The sequence below is a fragment of the Phalacrocorax carbo genome (assembly GCF_963921805.1).
Source record: "Phalacrocorax carbo chromosome W unlocalized genomic scaffold, bPhaCar2.1 SUPER_W_unloc_1, whole genome shotgun sequence".
NCBI lineage: Eukaryota > Metazoa > Chordata > Aves > Suliformes > Phalacrocoracidae > Phalacrocorax > Phalacrocorax carbo.
Genome location: NW_026990243.1, coordinates 1,324,727 through 1,344,187, shown reverse-complemented (window position 1 = coordinate 1,344,187; position 19,461 = coordinate 1,324,727). Strand labels below are relative to the sequence as shown.

The window sequence follows — 19,461 nt, the reverse complement described above, 5'->3', positions numbered from 1 at the left end:
TCAAAAGGAATCTTCTTATCCTCTGCTCTGATGACTGAAAAGAGGAAGCAAGAGGTTGTGGAACTGAACTGAAAAATGTCAAATAGTCACAGAAAAAAACCCCTTAGAATAATCAATAAATAACAATGTAAATATATTCAAAACCATATTTTAGTAAATAATACTTAAAATTAATGATTGCATCATTATTCATATGGTTGTTCCTGAGAAATTGGACTCCATTGGTTAATAACTGAATGTCAAGCATTAATAAATTGCAGTCAAATTTTAGAGCAAAATTATGTCTCATGCACAGAAAGATGATTGCAGTCATCAGTGGTGGTGTGGTTTAGCCGGCAACTCACCCCAAACAGCCACTCACTCACTCCCCCACTGGCAGGATGGAGGAGAGAATCAGAAGGGTAAAGCTCGTGGGTTGAGATAAGAACAGTTTAATAACTAAAATAAAACGATAACAACAACAGCAATAATAATGCAAAGGAAAGGAAAACAATGAGAGAGACACGAAACCTGTGGGCGGGAGATGAACAACCAAAACAACACATGACACAGCCACTCACCACCCACCAACCCAACACCATCACTCCCCAAGCCAGAACTGCCTCCCCTGTGCACCAACTGCCCCAGTTAAAATACTGGTCATGGCATCACATGGTATGGAATGAATATCCCATTGGCCAGTTTGGGTCAGCGGTCTTAGCTGTGGCCCCGTCCCTCTCAGCATCTTGCCAGAAGCTGGAAAGGTTCCTGACTACTACAGGCACTACAGTGAAGAGAATTAACTCTTTCTCAGCCAAAACCAGCACAAGTTGCATAACATTTAGCAAGAGGAAATGCTGAATTCTGCACCTGGGACTGAGTAATGCCAGCCACAAAAATAGATTGGGAGCTAGAGTGTCTGGAGAGCAGCCCTGCGGAGAGGAATCTGGGTGTGCTGGTTGACAGCAGGCTCAATATGAGTCAGCAGTGTACCCTGGCAGCCAAGAGGGCAAACAGCATCCTGGGGTGCATTAAACACAGTATAACCAGCCGGTCAAAAGAGGTGATTATCCCGCTGTATTTAACGTTGGTGCGGCCTCACCTTGAGTACTGTGTGCAGTTCTGGGCCCCACAATTTAAGAAGGATGTTAAGGTACTTGAATGTGTCCAGGGGAGGGCAACAAAGCTCGTGACAGGGCTGGAAGGTATGTCCTATGAGAAGTGGCTGAGGACTCTGGGTTTGTCTAGTTTGGAGAAAAGGAGGCCTCATTGCTCTCTACAGCTTCCTGAGGAGGGGAAGTGGAGAGGGATGTGCTGAGCTCTTCTCCCCGGTGTCCAGTGACAGGACATGTAGGAATGGTTCAAAGGTGCACCAGGGGAGGTTTAGACTTGACATTAGGAAACATTTCTTTGCTGAGAGGGTGTTCAAACACTGGAACGGGCTTCCTAGAGAGGTGGTTGATGCCCCACGCCTGTCAGCGTTTAAGAGGCATTTGGACATTGCCCTTAATAACACGCTTTAATATTTGATCAGCCCTGAAGTGGTCGGGCAGTTGGACTAGGTGATCTTTGTAAGTCCCTTCCAACTGAACTATTCTATTCTATTCTATTCTATTCTATTCTATTCTATTCTATTCTATTCTGTATGATAGTAATGTAACCATTTTGGTACCTTAACATGAGTTCATTGTGAGTTCAAAATAATGAGACGTCATTAAAAGTGCCATTTTCAAGTTTTGGAGAGGATTTAGAGCAAGACAGAACATAAAATATCAAGGAGTGATTCTTAAGTGAGAGTAATGGTGTATGTGATCTTGAATGCCATATAAGCATTAGCAAAATTTAGTATATTTTAGTATTTAGCAAAATTTAGTATATTTTAGTATTTTTAAAAAATCTAAACTCAATTTTCCTTACAGTCTTAACTTCTGTAGATCGGAATGCATATTCTCTAATCCTAGAAATTAACTTTACCCTGTAACTGCAACTTCTGATGTAGAATATTAATAGGGTTTAAAAAGTACAAGCATACGTATAAGAATGTCTATAGAATCCCATCTCAAATCAGTTTGCTCTGCTGTGTCAGATGCATATGAATTTGCTTAAAAGCCATTAGGCTATTTCATAGCATCACAGTTATGAGAGATAAGGAATAGGGCCAAAGGTCATTTTATGCATATCCCTGCCTGCAAAGCATTTTCTAGTATCTCGCAGACATAGTACATCATTTGGGAAGACACAGGCATGCACACATGCCCTGTGTTTTAGGCTCTTCTGTGTTTTAGGGCATTGGTATAATTGCACCCTATAGCTGAAGCATACATTATGAACAGAAGTTACCTAACATTTTATGTAGGTGTCTCTATTGCCTTTCCCAATTTGCTCTTCTTCCCTCCTCCTTTTGGTTCATTTGCTCGCAGGAGAACAGTAAAAAGCAGTGCTGCCTGCACAACTTGGCTGGAGATAGATTTGAGGGATTCTCTTGTTGTCACCTATTTCCTTGAGAAATGAGAAAATTCCTATATGTATTTCTAATCTCCACTCTAAAGATATTATTTGTGCTGTCAAAGGGTAAACCTTCTGGATCAGGAGTTTATTCTGTTTAATATATTGCAGTGGGGTTCTGTGATAATACAAATTATAATAGAATCCTGTTTCAGTGAAACAGACTGGTGATGTCTTGTTTCCTGTATTACCAAAGGGATAGTGAAGAGTGAATGAAGTATGTGGTGAGCAACTTAGTAAAGTAATTCAGAATCTTATAGAATCAAAGAATCATAGAATGTCCTGAGTTGGAAGAGACCGACAAGACTCATAGAATCATAGAATCATTAAGGTTGGAAAAGACCCTTAAGATCATCGAGTCCAACCGCTAACCTATCACTGCCAAGTCCACCACTAAACCATATCCTCAAGCACCACGTCTACCCTTCTTTTAAATACCTCCAGGGATGGAGAGTCCACCACCTCCCTGGGCAGCCTGTTCCAATGCCTGACAACCCTTTCGGTGAAGAAGTATTTTCTAATGTCCAACCTAAACTTTCCCTGGCGCAGCTTGAGGCTGTTTCCTTTCATCCTAGTGCTTGTTACTAGGGAGAAGAGACCGACCCCCACCTCTCTACAACCTCCTTTCAGGCAGTTGTAGAGAGCAATAAGGTCTCCCCTCAGCCTCATCTTCTCCAGGCTAAACAACCCCAGTTCCCTCAGCCGCTCTTCATAAGACTTGTTCTCTAGACCCTTCACCAACTTCGTTGCCCTTCTTTGGACATGCTCCAGCACCTAAGTGTCCTTCTTGTACTGAGGGGCCCAAAACAGAACACAGTATTCAAGGTATGGCCTCACCAGTGCCGAGTACAGGGGCACTATCGCCTCCCTGCTCCTGCTGACCACACTATTCCTGATACAAGCCAGGATGCTATTGGCCTTCTTGGCCGCCTGAGCACACTGCTGGCTCATGTTCAGCTGGCTGTCAACCAACATCCCCAGGTCTTTTTCCTCCGGGCAGCTTTCCAGCCACTCCTCCCCAAGCCTGTAGCGTTGCATGGGGTTGTTGTGCCCCAAGTGCAGGACCCGGCACTTAGCCTTGTTGAATCTCATACTGTTGGCTCCGGCCCAATGATCCAGCCTGTCCAGGTCCCTCTGTAGGGCCTTCCTGCCCTCCAGCAGATCAACACTTCTACCCAGCTTGGTGTCATCTGCAAACTTACTGAGGGTGCACTCAATCCCCTCATCCCGATCATCAGTGAAGATATTGAACAGGACCAGCCCCAACACTGAGCCCTGGGGAACACTACTCGTGACTGGCCGCCAACTGGATTTGACTCCATTCACCACCACTCTCTGGGCTCGGCCAGCCAGCCAGTTTTTAACCCAGCGCAGAATGCACTTGTCCAAGCCGTGAGCAGCCAGCTTCTCCAGGAGGATGCTGTGGGAGACAGTGTCAAAGGCCTTACTAAAGTCCAAGTAGACAATGTCCACAGCCTTCCCCTCATCCACTAAGAGGGTCACCTTATCATAGAAGGAGACCAGGTTAGTGAGGCAGGACCTCACTTTCATAAACCCATGCTGGCTGAGCCCGATCCCCTGGGTGTCCCACATGTGCCGCATAATGGTATTCAAGATGATCTGCTCCATGACCTTTCCCGGCACCGAGGTCAGGCTGACAGGCCTGTAGTTCCCCCGATCCTCCTTCTGACCCTTCTTGTAGAGGGGCGTCACATTCGCTAGTTTCCAGTCGTCTGGGACCTCCCCGGTTGACCAGGACTGCTGATAAGTGATGGAGAGTGGCTTGGCGAGCTCCTCTGCCAGCTCCCTCAGTATCCTCGGGTGGATCCCATCCGGCCCCATGGACTTGTGAACATCCAGGTGGAGGAGCAGGTCGGTGGCTGCCACCTCTTCAACAACTGGGACTTCATTCTGCATACTATCTCCATTTCCCAGCACAGGGGCCTGACAACCCTGAGGCTGACCAGTCTGACTATTAAAGACTGAGGCAAAGAAAGCATTAAGTACCTCAGCCTTCTCCTCATCTTTCGTGGCGAGGTTACCTTCCGCATCCAACAAAGGAGGGAGATTCTCCCTGGTCCTCCTTTTGTCGCTGATGTATTTATAAAAACATTTTTTGTTATCTTTAACAGTGGCAGCCAGTTTAAGTTCCAGCTGGGCCTTTGCCTTCCTAATCTTTTCCCTGCATACCCTCACAACATCCTTGTAGGCCTCCTGAGTCACCTGCCCCTTCTTCCAAAGGTGGTAAGCTCTCCTTTTTTTCTTGAGTTCCAGCCAAAGCTCCCTATTCAGCCAAGCCGGTCTTCTCCCCTGCCTGCTCAACTTAAGGCACACAGGGACAGCCTGCTCCTGCGCCTTTGAGACTTCCTCCTTTAATAACATCCAGCCTTCCTGGACTCCTCTGCCCTTCAGGACTGCCTCCCAAGGGACTCTGTTAACCAGACTCCTTAACAATCCAAAGTCTGCCCTTCTGAAGTCCAGGGTAGTGGTTTTGCTGACCCTATTCCTTAATTCTCCAAGAATTGAAAACTCTATCATGTCATGGTCGCTGAGCCCAAGACAGCCTCTGACCGCCACCTCACCCACCAGGCCTTCTCTGTTCATAAACAGCAGGTCCAGCGGGGCACCTCCCCTGCTTGGCTCGCTTACCAGTTGCGTCAGGAAGTTATCTCCCACACACTCCAGGAACCTCCGAGACAGCTTTCTCTCTGCTGTGTTGGATTTCCAGCAGATATCTGGTAAGTTGAAGTCTCCCACGAGAACTAGGGCTAGAGATTGTGAGACTCCAGCCAGCTGCTTGTAGAGTACTTCATCTGTCTCCTCATCCTGGTTGGGTGGTCTATAACAGACTCCCACCAGGATGTCTGCCTTATTGGCCTTCCCCCTGATCCTTACCCATAAGCACTCAACCTTATCATTACTGTTATTGAGTTCTAGACAGTCAAAACACTCTCTAACATACAAGGCTACCCCTCCACCTCTCCTTCCTTGCCTGTCCCTTCTAAAGAGCTTGTAGCCATCCATTGCAGCGCTCCAGTTGTGCGAGTCATCCCGCCATGTTTCCGTGATGGCGACCACATCATAGTTTCTCTGATGCGCGATGGCTTCCAGCTCCTCCTGTTTATTGCCCATGCTGCATGCATTGGTGTAATTGCACTTCAATTGAGCTATTGATCTCTTCTCCAACACAGGCATGCCGCCCCTAGGCTCATTCCTAGCAAGCCTGGTTTTATCCCCTTCCCCCTTCACATCTAGTTTAAAGCCCTCTCAACGAGGCCTGCTAACTCCTGAGCCAGAATCCTTTTCCCCCTTTGTGGCAGGTGAACCCCATCTGTCTCCAGCAGGCCTGGGGCCATGTAAACTGCCCCATGATCAAAAAACCCAAAGTTCCACTGCTGGCACCAGCCTCTGAGCCACGTATTAATGAGATGGGACTTCCTGTTCCTTTCCATATGTCTCCCAGCTACCGATGGGATGGAGGAAAACACTACCTGCGCTCCTGATCCTTCAAGCAATCGCCCCAGTTCTCTAAAGTCCCTTTTGATTGTCTTTGCGCCTCTCTCAGCTACCTCATCACTGCCGACCTGAACAACCACTAGCAGATAATAATCAGATCCTTTTACTAGCCTAGGGAGCTTCCTGGTAATGTCTCTTACCCTTGTCCCAGGGAGGCAGCAGACTTCCCTATGGGATGGGTCCAGTCAGCATATTGGGCCCTCTGTTCCCCTCAGAAGGGAGTCCCCTCTGACAGTTAGCCTTCTTTTTTTCTTACCAGTGGCCATTGTAATGCATGGGGCTGACTGGTTCCCTCTAGTCAACCCCTTGGGTGGATCACTGTATCATCTTCGTCCTCCTGGCCCTCGGGTTCCAGAGCCTCATACCTATTGTGTAAGGGCACCTGGGGGGGGTGAAGTCAGCCAGGAGAGGATTCGCCTACTGCGCCGAGCAGAGGTCTGAATCCATCTTCCATCTCTTGGGTCCCCTCCCTCTGCCTGGCGGCACGAGGGCAGGGGGGCCACTCCTTCTCTTGGTGCTTCCATCTGGTGCGCTTGTCTCAGGGATGGTAGGGAGTGGCTCCACCAGTCTATATCCCTCTCGCATTCCCTGATACTTCTCAGTCTCGCAACTTCCTCTTTCAGCTCTGCCACCATGCTGAGCAGGTCCTCTACCTGCTCACACTTCACGCAGGTCCTGTCTCGGGAGCCCTCCATGACTGGAGCAAGGCTCTGGCACTCCCTGCAGCCAGAGACCTGGGTGGCTGCTTGTTTTAGTGGGAGTTCTGTCTGTGTTGCCACATGCCTCCTGGTGATAGCTCTTGTCTGAGCGGAGACCATGGCTATGTCTTTTCTGGGAGAGCGTAGACCACAAGGAGAGTTCGCCAGCTGCCTGCTCGCCCTGCCTGCGTGATCTGCCGTACAAACTGCTGTGCAAATGGCCGTGCCACGCCCTTCCTGACGCACCACACCCTGTTTTCCCATCCTGCTCACCACACTCCCTAGGGAGCCGTTTAAATCTCCCACTGTTGCCCCAGCAACGCCCAAGCCCCGTCTGCCTTGCCCACGAGAGCAACCGGTTGTTTTTGGCATGAGGGCCCCTCCGGGCTCTTTATCGGGTTCCCTGGCACAGGAAACCCCTGTTTCTACCCCAAACTAGCGCCCAGTCACAGGACTACCGTTGCTGCCGCTGCGTGCCTCACCACCAGTCATCACCAGTCTCCATTTGGACATCGAGCCATTGACTGCTACCCTCTGGCTGTGATGATCCACCCAGTTCCTTATCCACCAAACAGTCCACTCATCAAATCCGTATCTCTCCAGTTTAGAGAGAAGGATGCTGTGGGCGACTGTGTCAAAGGCCTTACAGAAGTCCAGACAGATGACATCCATATCACTTCCCTTGTCCACTGATGGAGTCAGTCCATCACAGAAGGCCACTAGGTTGGTCAGGCAGGACTTGCCCTTGGTGAAGACATGCTGGCTGTTTCAAACCATCTCCCTGTCCTCCATGTGCCTTAGCATAGCGTCTAGGAGTATCTGTTCCATGATCTTCCCAGGCACAGAGGTGAGGCTGACAGGTCGATAGTTTCCTGGTTCCTCCTTTCTACCCTTTTTAAAGATGGGCACAATGTTTCCCTTCTTCCAGTCCCCAGGGACTTCACATGACTGCCATGACTGCCATGACTTCTCAAATATCACGGAGAGTGGCTTAGCGACTACATCAGCCAATTCCCTCAGGACTCTGGGATGCATCTCATCAGGACCCATAGACTTGTGTATATCCAGTTTCCTCAGGCAGCCATGAACCTCATCGTCACTTACAGCAGGAGTGTTTTTACACCCCGGTCTCCATCTTGTGGTCCATCGGCTTGGGAGGGGTGAGAAGTTCCTAATGAAGGCTGAGGCGGAAGTGTTGTGGAATACCTCAGCATTCTCCTCGTCTTTTGATACAAGGCCACCATTCCTGTTCATCAGGGCGCGTACGCTTTCTTTGACTTTCCTTTTCTTGTTGATGCACCTGTAGAAGCGTTTCTTGTTATTGTTTGCATCCCTTGACAAATCCAGGTCCAGCCGTGCCTTGACGCGCCTGCACCCATCCTACACAAATGGGCAGCATCCCTATACTCTTCCCAAGATACCTGTCCCTGCTTCCACTGCCTGTGCAGTTCCCTCTTGCACTTTAGTTTGACCACCATGCCTCGAATCAGTGATGCTGGTCTCTTCCCTTGCTTGCCTGATTTCTTACACCTGGGGATTGAGAGCTCTTGCACTGTATGGAACATGTCCTTTAAGATTTGCCAGGTCTCCTGTTCCCTTGTCCCTGAGGGCCGTTTCCCAGGGGGTCCTGTTGGCTAACTCCTTGAAGAGCTGGAAGTCTGCTTTCCTAAATTCAGTTGGTGAAGAGCACAGTGGCGGCAAGGTCAAGTCCCGTGGCTAAGCACTAGACCGGGGCAGCCAAGGCATATCCTCGTACCCGAGAAGCCCGAGGGTGAGCAGAGGGACCCGTCAGGAGCCGGCAGCTCTCGCAAGCGAGGCTGATGTGCAGCTGATGCGGTGTGGGGCGTTGCCAGAAGCAACGGCGGGAGATTTAAATGCCCTTAGGGAGAGCGAGTGACCAGGGGTGCGGTGAACAGGACATGGCACGTCAGAAGGGTGTGGTGCAGCAGTTCGCGCAGGCAGGGCGAGCAGGAGGGATGCCACAGCCCGCTTGTAGGTCTACAGCTCAGGCAAGTGCTTTGGTCTCAGGTGAAATGGTGGGCATTCACCTCAGAGCTAAAACCACTTTTCGTGCAGCAAAAGTCCCTGAGATGTCAGATGCATCCACCCAGACAGGTCTGGTAAGAAAGGACACATCAGTACAGGCAGTGGGTTGCGGCAATTGCCCAAACCCCTCTCCTGACGAAAGGGTAAGTACCTGCACAAGGTGTGCACAGGTTGATGACCTGTTACGTCAGGTGGCTGAAATGCAGGAAATGGTTAAGAGGCTGCGCAGTATTAGAGGAGCTGAGACAGAGCTAGACAGGTGCTTTCAGAATCATGTTCCTGTGGCAGACACCTCTGAGAATGAGGCACCATGGACCCTGGTGACTCAGAGGAGCAGGATTCCACATCAGCCTGCACTCTCCACCATCACAATCAGAAACAGATATGAAGCCTTAACAACTGAGGACACCCATGAGCAAGGTCTGCAAAGTCCCCTGCAAGGGGAAACTGTACCAGCAACATACAGTGGACACCATAAAAAGAAACGATGAGTGCTCGTGGTGGGTGACTCTCTGTTGAAGGGTACTGAGGCACCCATCTGCCAACCTGACAGGGAGTCACGAGAGGTATGCTGCCTTCCAGGAGCCAAGGTCCGAGACGTTGCCGAGAGGGTGCCACAACTCATCAGGAAAACAGACTACTATCCACTATTACTATTTCATGTAGGCATGAATGACACTGAGAGACGTAACCTGGGTAAAATCAAGGAAGACATTCGAGCCCTGGGGGAGCAAGTGAAAAACATTGGAGCCCAGGTAATCTCTTCCATTTTGCCAGTTCGAGGGAAGGGAGCAGCCAGAAAAAGGCGCATAATGTATATCAACTCCTGGCTACGTGGCTGGTGCCACCGTGAGGGGTTTGGCTTTTATGACAATGGGGTGTTCTTCAATGACGATAACATACTAGGGAGGGATGTAATCCACCTGTCTAAAAGGGGTAAGGGACTCTTCAGCAGTAGGCTGGCTAACTTGGTGAGGCGGGCTTTAAACTGAAGGACTTGTGGGGGTGGGATTAGTTGCGAAAACGCTCACACCAGCACGTCCAATGGGGGAGTAAGTCAGGCCAAGCAGTGTGGTGATAAAGATTCCTTAGCTGTCTCCGAAGGGGTGAAACAGAAGAGTAATCACCTCAAGTGTATGTACACAAATGCACGCAGTCTAGGAAACAAACAGGAGGAACTGGAGCTCCGTGCCCACTCAGAAGGGTATGACATCATAGGAGTAACTGAAACATGATGGGTGTTGTGGTTTAGCCGGCAGCTCAGCCCCACACAGTCGCTTGCTCACTCCCCCGCTAGTAGATGGGGGAGAGAATCACCTCCGTCACCGTTGGTGTCTCGTCATCTTTCCAGGACATCACTGCCAATGAGTTTGCACACGAGGATGGTGTGCTCCGTACAAACCTCCGCCACATGGGTCGTGTGCACTCGGCTTCATCTGGATCTTTGGATGACCGTTGATCATCCAGGTCACCATAAATCCCCTCAAACACAGCTAATTCCCTTAGATACTGGATGCCGTTCTCCATGGTTGTCCATTTTCCTGGGCGATATGTAACATCTTCTTTAAAGGGATACCTTTCCTTCACTCCGGACAGGAGTCGCCTCCAGAGGCTGAGGGCTTGTGTTCTTTTTCCAACTGCTTTGTCAACACCCCCTTCCCCAGAAGGGGATCCCAGTTGTTTGGCTTCTTTTCCCTCTAGTTCCAGGCTACTGGCCCCATTATCCCAGCATCGGAGCAGCCAGATGACAATGTGCTCACCTGAACGACGGCTGAAATCTTTTTGTGTATCTCGTAACTCACTCAAGGACAGGGATCGGGTGGTCTCCATTTCTTTTATGACTTCTTCCCCCTCTCCTCGTGACGGCCCTGCTTTTTCATCATCCCGTTCTAAACGAGTTGACATCCGCTTCCAATATTTCATCTTGTGTATGGGGGCGACTGATACTGACATGGGTTGATTCTCTGAGCAGCTCCAGTGCTTATCCTGGGGGTTTGAGTGGCCGTAGTGCCTGTCACGTTGCCTTTCAACCAAGAGACCTTCTCTTCCCCTTGGGAGCACTGAATACTGTTGAAAAGGGCTCAGTATGCGTGGGCCAGGCCCCAGCACATTGCAGTTATCTTTGTCTCTCTGGAGTTCCCAGCATAACAACCTACTTTCTCCAAATCTACTAGTTTTTCAGGATTCTTCACTTGTTCGGGGGTGAAACTCCAAAACACTTGGGGCGCCCACTGCCCTAGGTATTTGCCCATGCTATCCCACATGCCCTGCCACTCCTAACTATCAAGCCTTGGGGCAGATTTCTGGCTCATATGCCCAACATGCCCAGAAACTAACAATAAGTGCACCTTAACCTCCCAAGGATGTTCAAGATACAAAAAGGTTGTTGTAATAGAGGCAGAGACATCATAGAAGAAAGTTGCAGAGGTACTATTCTGTATTTCCTCCATATAAAATCTCTCAGAGGAGGAGGTATAATTGCTAATTGCCTCAACAAGGTGGTATCCAAAGTACAGTAACGGTTTCAGCCAAAACCCCAAATACCAGATAAAGCTGAAAACAAGTGTTTGCATAACAAATCTCATAGGCAAAACATTACTAATCACAGCAGAACACAGCAGAATAAAGAAACCAAAACCAATCTTTAACACCAACTGCAAAAAGGACAACATGGTGCTGTGACCAGCAGCTGTTGTTTTCTTGAACTGTTGAGCCCCACGTTGGGCGCCAAAAAGACTGTCGTGGTTTAGCAGGCAGCTCAGCCCCACGCAGTTGCTCGCTCACTCCCCCACTGGTAGATGGGGGAGAGAATCAGAAGGGTAACACTCATGGGTTGGGATAAGAACAGTTTAATAATTAAAATTAAAAGATACAACAACAGAAATGCAATGTGAAGTAGGACAACTAGAGACGCGAAATCCGGGGGGGGGAGGAGGAAGGGGGAAAGGGAGCGGGGAGGGGAGAATGAACCGCCGAAACAAACTGCACGCGACGCAGCTGCTCACCGCCCACCGACCTGACGCTGTGCCTCTCCCGAGCTGCAAACTGCCCCCCCTTAATATACTGGTCATGCTGTCACATGGTATGGAATGAATGTGCCATTGGCCAGTCAGGGTCAGCCGTCATGGGCAGAGTGCGGGAAGCTGGAAAGGTAACTGCCCCCGCACAGGGAGGAGAATTAACCCCTTCTCCACCAAAACCAGCACAGTGGGACAACTCAAATGACTGGGGGATCACAATGGACAGTTACAGGCTCTTTCGTAAGGACAGGCAAGGTAGAAGAGGTGGAGGAGCTGCACTCTACCTTATGGAAAACCTTGAATGTATCGAGGTCAACTATGGTGATTGCGACTGCTCTATCGAATGCCTCTGGGTTAAAGTCAAAGGGGTCATCTCCAAGCAGGACCTCACAGTGGGCATCTGCTATCGACCTCCTAACCACGGTGACGAAGCCGACGAAGCGATACTTGGGGCACTAAAGCAAGCTTCTGGCCAACAGAACCTGGTCCTGATGTGTAACTTCAACTACCCAGACATCTGATGGAAGAACAATACGGCAGCTCACATATCATCCACCAAGTTCCTGGAATGCGTAGAGGACTGTTTCCTGATACAAATGTTAGATGTGCCAACCAGGAATGAGGCATTGCTGGACTTGCTATTCACAAACCGAGAAAGCCTGCTTTGTAATATCTCGGTTAGTGATAGCTTTGGGGGCAGTGACCACAACATTGTGGAGTTCAGGATCCTGCTGAGTGTGCTGAAGGTCAGCTCTAAGACAAGTGTTCTGGATTTTAGAAGAGCAAACTTCAGTGCACTGAGGGCTCAATTGGGAGGGATTCCATGGGAGGCTTCCATAGAATACAAAGGAGCTAGTGAGAGCTGGGAATTCTTCAAGAACTCTCTCTTGGAAGCACAAAGCCAATTTATCCCATACAAAGGAAAGGGAAGTAAGCGGAGCAAGAGGCCCCCATGGCTCAAACATGACCTCCTGGGTCTACTCAAATCCAAAAGGGAAGCACACCAGAAATGGAGAAGTGGAGGGAAATTTTTCACAGTGAGGACAGCCAACCATTGGAATAATCTCACCAGGGAAGTGGTTGACTCGGCCATGTTGGACATCTTCAAGAGTCGTCTGGACAGGGTGCTGGGCCATCTTGTCTAGACTGTGCTCTTCCCAGAAAGGTTGGACTAGATGATCCCTGAGGTCCCTTCCAACCTGTGATTCTGTGATTCTATGTAGACGACGGTCCTTCTGGGATGGAGTGGTCGTCTAGGCAGCCTACCCCCTGCATCACAACCACTCCTTTTAAGAAAAAAAAGAAGGGTAGTTGTCATAGGTGACTCCCATCTGAGTGGAATGGAAGGTCCAGTATGCTGACTGGACCCAACCCACAGGGAAGTCTGCTGCTTCCCTGGGGCCAGGGTAAGAGATTTCACTAGAAAACTCCCTAGTCTGGTAAGGTCCTCAGACTATTGCCAGCTATTGGTTCTTCGTGTCAGCAGAGAAGAGGTAGCAAAGAGAAGTCCAAAGGCAGTCAAAAGGGATATCAGAGCTTCGGGGCAGTTGGTTGAAGGATCAGGTGCTCAAGTAGTATTTTGTTTGATCCTTTCAGCAGCAGGGAAGAATGTTGGATGGAACAGGCAGACCCAACTGATCAACATGTGGCTCTGAGGCTGGTGTCATCAGTGGAACTTAGGGTTTTTTGAACATGGGATGGTCTATTCAGCACCAGCTCTGCTGACATCCAATGGGATGCACTTTTCTCAGAAAAGGAAAAGGGTTTTTACTCAGGAGCTAGGAGGGCTAATTGATAGAGCTTTAAACTAGATTCAAAGGGGGAAAGTTACTGCCCTTCCACGTGGGTGGTGATGAAGTTTCAGTACATAGCCCAAGGGTGATTAAAAGAGACTTCGGAGCCTTGGGATGTTTAGGGAAGGAATCTGGGGCACAGGTTATTTTTATCTCCCTCCTTCTAGTTATGGGCAGTGAAGTGGGAAGGAACAGGTGGACACAGTCTATCAACACATGGCTCTGTGGCTGGTGTCACCAACACAACTTTGGGATTTTGACAATGGGATGGCCTACATGGCACCAGGCTTGCTGGCATCAAATGGGAGCCACCTTTCTCAAAGGGGAAAGAGGGTCTTTGCTCAGGAGCTTGCGGAGTTCATTGACAGGGCTTTAAACTAGAGGTGAAGGGGGAGGGGGAACATACCAGGCTTGCCTGTGACAAGCTGTGGGACGATAGACAATGGTTAGAGGGACGGGCTGCTAGTATGAGCCCTCAACCTGTTGCCCAGAGGTGTGCTGGGGGCACTGCAGCACAGTCGAACTCTTGCAGAGATGACCTGGGGGCACCTGAGGTAGTAGGCACCGACAAGGAAACTTCCATAAAACACCTCAAGGGTATCAAGGGGTGTTCCACTAAGAAGGAGACACAACCCACAGCCTGGATGAAATGCCTCTACATTAACACACGCAGCATGGGAAACAAACAGGAGAAGTCAGAAACTACTGTGCTGCTAGAAAGCTACGACTTAGTTGCCATTACTGAAACTTGGTGGGACGAATCCCATGGCTGGAATGTGGCTATTGATGGCTACAGGCTGTTCAGAAGGGACAGGCGAGGAAGGAGGGAGGGAGGCATTGCCCTCTGCATCAAAAAATCGATACAGTGTGAAGAGCTGCCCCTGAAGAATAACCACGAGCAAGTCAAAAGCTTATGGGTAAGAATCAGAGACAGAGGCAACAAAGGGAACTTTGTGGTTGGTGTGTACTACAGGCTGCCTAATCAGGGGGAGCCTACTCATGAAGCCTTCTTCCTCCAGCTCCAGGAGGCTTCATGCTTGCAGGCTCTCGTCCTACTGGGGGACTTCAACCACCCCGACATCTGCTGGAAAAGTAGCATGGTGAGCTGTAGGCAATCCAGGAGATTCCTAGAATGCATTGAGGATAACTTATTGAGCCAGGTAATAGACAGCCCTCCCCAAGGGGATGCAATAGTAGACCTGATGGTCACCAATGCAAGCGAGCTCATCGGTGACATCAAGATTGGAGGGAGCCTGGGCTGCAGTGATTACGCATTGGTGGAGTTCACGCTCCTGAGGGATACGGGAAAAGTGAGGAGTACAGTCAGGACCCTAAAGTTTAGGAAAGCAGATTTCCAGCTTTTCAAGGAGTTAGTCAGCAGGACCCCCTGGGAAATGGTCCTCAGGGACAAGGGAACAGGCGACCTGGCAGATCTTTAAGGATGTGTTCCATACAGTGCAAGAGCTCTCCATTCCCAGGTGTAAGAAATCAGGCAAGCAAGGGAAGAGACCAGCATGGCTGAGTAGAGACCTGCTGGTCAAACTGAAGAGCAAGTGGGAACTGCACAGGCAGTGGAAGCAGGGACAGGTATCCTGGGAGGAGTATAGGGATGCTGCCTGGTTGTGTAGGGATGTGATCAGGAGTGTCAAGGCACAGCTGGAGCTGAATTTGGCAAGGGATACAAAGAATAAAAAGGAAGGCTTCTACAGGTACATCAACAAGTAAAGGAAAGTTAAAGTAGGCTTACCCCTCCCCGATAAACAAGAACAGCGGCCTAGTATCAAAGATGAAGAGAAGGCTGAGGTACTCAACAACGGTTTTGCCTCAGTCTTCACTGGTAACCTCTCTCCTCATCCGTCCCAATCTGGTGGGCCACAGGATGGAGACCAGGGGGATAAAGCCCCTCCCACTGTAAAGGGAAGATCAGGTTCATGGCCGCCTGAGGAACCTGGATATACACAAGTCTATGGGACCTGATGAGATGCATCCCAGAGTCCTGAGGGAATTGGCTGATGTAGTCGCTAAGCCACTCTCCGTGATATTTGAGAAGTCATGGCAGTCATGTGAAGTCCCTGGGGACTGGGAGAAGGGAAGCATTCTGTCCATCATCTGTACCAAATCTGTTGTTATCTCAAAGCCTCCAAGCCCCACACTGGGTGCCAAAAAGGACTGTTGTGGATTAGCCCCAGTCATTAACCAAGCAACACGCGGTCACTCACTCCCCCACAGTGGGATGGGGGAGATAGTTGGAAGAGTAAAAGGGAGGAAACTCATGGGTTGAGATAAAGACATTTTAATAGGTAAAGCAAAAGCCTTGCATGCAAACAAAGCAAAACAAGGCATTCATTCACTACTTCCCATGGGCAGGCAGGTGTTCAGCCATCTCCAGGATAGCAGGGCTCCATTAAGCATAACAGTTACTTGGGAAGATGAACGCCATAACTTCGAATGTCCCCCAGCTTTATATACTCAGCATGACATCATATGGTATGGAATATCCCTTTGGTCAGTTGGGGTCAGCTGTGTCCCCTCCCAGCTTCTTGTGTACCTGGCAGAGCACAGGGAGCTGACAAAGTCCTTGACCAGTGTAACTGCTACTTAGCAACAACTAAAACATCTCCACATTATCACTGCTGTTTCCAGCAAAAAATCCAAAACATAGCCCCATACTAGCTACTATGAAGAAAATGAACTTTATCTCAGCCGAAACCAGGAGACTCCTACTAACAGAAAATGATGGTGAAAAGCACCTTAACACACTCTCCATATTTGCACTTGCAGTCATTTACAGCGTGGGTACTTTAATTTCCACTTTCAGTTTAGATAAGTAAAAGTCATGATACAAACATTCCCTCTTTTATGTGTAAATTTTTTTAATGTACAGATGGAAAATGGCATATGGCTGTATACCTGTAACAATATGATGTTTTCAGCACTAAAGCCTCTGATTTCTATGTCTATCTGTACAATTAAATAATACTTTCTACTTAAAATTCCATGAAATATCAGACAGACATTATTCTTCTAAACTGAACTCCTGGATAGTGATAATTATGTGTATTAAAATACAGCATATTTACCCTGATTTGACTGAACTATGAAATAAGTAAAGAATATGGCTCTATTTGCAGCTTGGAAATGCTTTAAAAATAATAAAGAAGAAAAGTGCTAAATATAATGTTTTTCTCCATAATATTTGGCAGCTGACTGCTGCTGTTCATGCTAATTCTGTCCAACGATCCTGCCCATGACAAACTTGAAAATATCTGGTTTTTTTGAAGAGTATATATAACTGTTGCTGTAAGTCTTTTAAAATGCAAACATTTGAATGGAGCAATATATTGAAATCCAAATTATTATATTAGTTTGACATAAACTTAGCTACTACAGGTGTTTCAGGATTTTCAGTGTTTTTGGAAAACTGCCAATGATTAAGAGCAATGAAATGCTTCAGTGTCATTTTTTTCTTGGTAGACTGGTATGTGCAAATTAGATTAATAAATACACAGTGTATAAACAGAAGTCCAGAAATATGTAAAATTACTTATATTGTTTCTTCACTCAGATTTTGGTGCTTTTATGAAGGTAAGAAATGTGAAAGTGAATCTTTTCAGAACACGTCATTGAATTTGGATCTCCCACAACTTTGTATTTAGACACCAAGTTCACAGACAAGTAATGGTCTCACTACCTTTACCATGCTTCCCAACTTTTTCTTTTTAATTTGTGAAACTTGCTTTTATTGAAAGAAGTTGTAGGCTTTAAGAAAATACTTCAGTTGGTGACTGAATCCAAAATAAGCCCTTTTCAGCAGCTTATATAACATTGGGGTGCAACCAAGAGTCAGGTGTGTCAGCACAGCTCTCTGCCCAAATTAATGGGCCTTGCTGAGAACTCTCAGCTTTCTTAAAGTTCAGGGTGATACTTCTTTCTCTTTACCCTGCCTGATGAGAAGTAAATGGTTTGCATTTCTGATTTGCTTCACATACATCATGTGTAATTTTTGCCTACAGATTTTCCACATGACATACGATCTGGCCAGTGCTGTGGTGAGAATCTTTAATCTGATTGGAATGATGCTGCTGCTGTGCCACTGGGATGGTTGTCTGCAGTTTTTAGTACCGTTACTCCAGGATTTCCCACCAGATTGCTGGGTGTCCCTAAACGGTATGGTTGTAAGTATTGTTCATTTTTCATTGTGCTTCCTAAACAGTATTTTTCTAAACAGTTAGCTTCAGATCTTGTTGCTGTACGCTTCTATGGGAGAACTTATCTTGGGCCGCATATCTCCGGGACACAGGGCTCTACCCACCCTGGGGACAGTGATGCACAGACATCAATATGATGGATACAAAATGTCCGTTTATTTAACTGCGTCACATGCTTATATAGCTCTTGCGCTTCCTGTTCCTGCCACTCCTATGGGGAGGAGTCTATCTTTCCGTCACAGCCCGTGATCTTCCGGTCGCCGATCCCTGTCTATTCCCCTACATATCCCCCACCCCATGCTGCTAAAAGTTCTACAAAGCTACTTGCATAAGCGGATACATATTGCAGTCAGGTCTATATTCATGTAACTCTTGCAGGCGCTCTCTGATTTGTCTTATAACACAGCATAACAATGGCAGCCCACAAGTAACCATGGTTACTACACACAACAAGATCCCCCCAATTATTGCTATCCAATCCCAGTTCATATCTCTCTTTTGCCGCCCTTTCCCAGTGTCGCTCTCGTTGCAATATTGCTCGCGATCTTGTCAAGGAGCTCATTTCTTTTCCCAATGGTACGGCTAGCATGAGGATCCATGTCAGCAGACCCTGCAAAGAGACAACTCAGAAAGGGATTATTCATTGTACATCCTTGCACAGTTCTGCTTTCACACACTTTGCAGGCACCCATTCTATGCGCCCTTCATTCTCAACCGCGGCATAGCCCCTCCCCAGGCATCTCAGTTTCCATCCTCTCTCCCATTGCTCACTGCCTGGGAACCTTACTCGTACCTGCGGATAGCGCTCGCCTGCTTGAGCTTTGCCAAAGTGCTTCTCCACTGCTGTAACTTGCTCCTGCCCGCGTATAAAATGATTAAGCGAATATAATGCACGCATTAAAATAGTTTGCTGAGCTGCTACGGGTATAGCTCCCGTATACCCCTCCCCAAGCTGTATTATTTTTGCTTTCAAGGTGCGATGAGCGTGTTCAACTATTGCCTGCCCCGTGCTATTGTAAGCAATGCCGTGTTTTAATACAATATTCCAAGCTTTACACCATTCTTCGGTACTTCGAGCCTGAAAGCATGGTCCATTGTCTGTTTTTATCTTGGTGGGCTTTCCAAGCCACGCCATCACCGTGCTCCAATGCGCAGCCAACTGCGTTGCGGTCTGCTTCCGATGTTGAGTAGCCATGATGACTCCACTATATGTATCAATTGTAATTGCCAGGTGCCGTCCGGGGGCCAACTGTGGACATTCAGTAAAGTCAGTCTGCCAGATAGCATTTGCTTCCAGTCCTCGAGGGTTGACTCCTGCCTCCCACAATGGCGAGTGCTGACAGTAAGGACAGGTGGCTACTACCTCTCTTGCCGCTCTTATTGAGATGCCACACTCCTTTGCCAAGGCTTTAGCACCCAGGTGCAGTTGTTCATGTAGTTTCTTTGCCTCCGTCAATGTCCAGACTCCCGCGGCTGCCTCATCAGCCATGCGATTCCCCTCAATCAGTGGTCCAGGCCCCGTCTGATGACTGCGAATGTGAATTACTGTCACAGTTGCTCCTCGCTGCAATAAAGCAACCTCCAGCATCAAGGCAATTTCCGTGTGTGGTACACCCTCTCGTTTCATGGACGTGACTAATTTATACACGTATAAGGAGTCCGTGCACACATTTATATGCCGATGTCTATCCTTTCG

The 19,461-nt window shown here is 48.2% G+C and overlaps 2 protein-coding genes across 2 annotated transcripts in view; one reads left to right on the top strand and one right to left on the bottom strand.

Annotated features, from left to right (window-relative positions):
* Positions 1–19,461, bottom strand: part of LOC104047827 (NAD(P) transhydrogenase, mitochondrial-like) — an 849,989-nt gene that overhangs the window by 46,332 nt on the left and 784,196 nt on the right. The gene's annotated exons all lie outside the window — the stretch shown is intronic.
* Positions 1–19,461, top strand: part of LOC135310808 (potassium/sodium hyperpolarization-activated cyclic nucleotide-gated channel 1-like) — a 281,354-nt gene that overhangs the window by 113,643 nt on the left and 148,250 nt on the right. Inside the window, exon 3 of the mRNA XM_064439797.1 lies at positions 17,571–17,732. Coding sequence (XP_064295867.1) covers positions 17,571–17,732 — 162 coding nt within the window. The remainder of the gene's footprint in view (positions 1–17,570; positions 17,733–19,461) is intronic.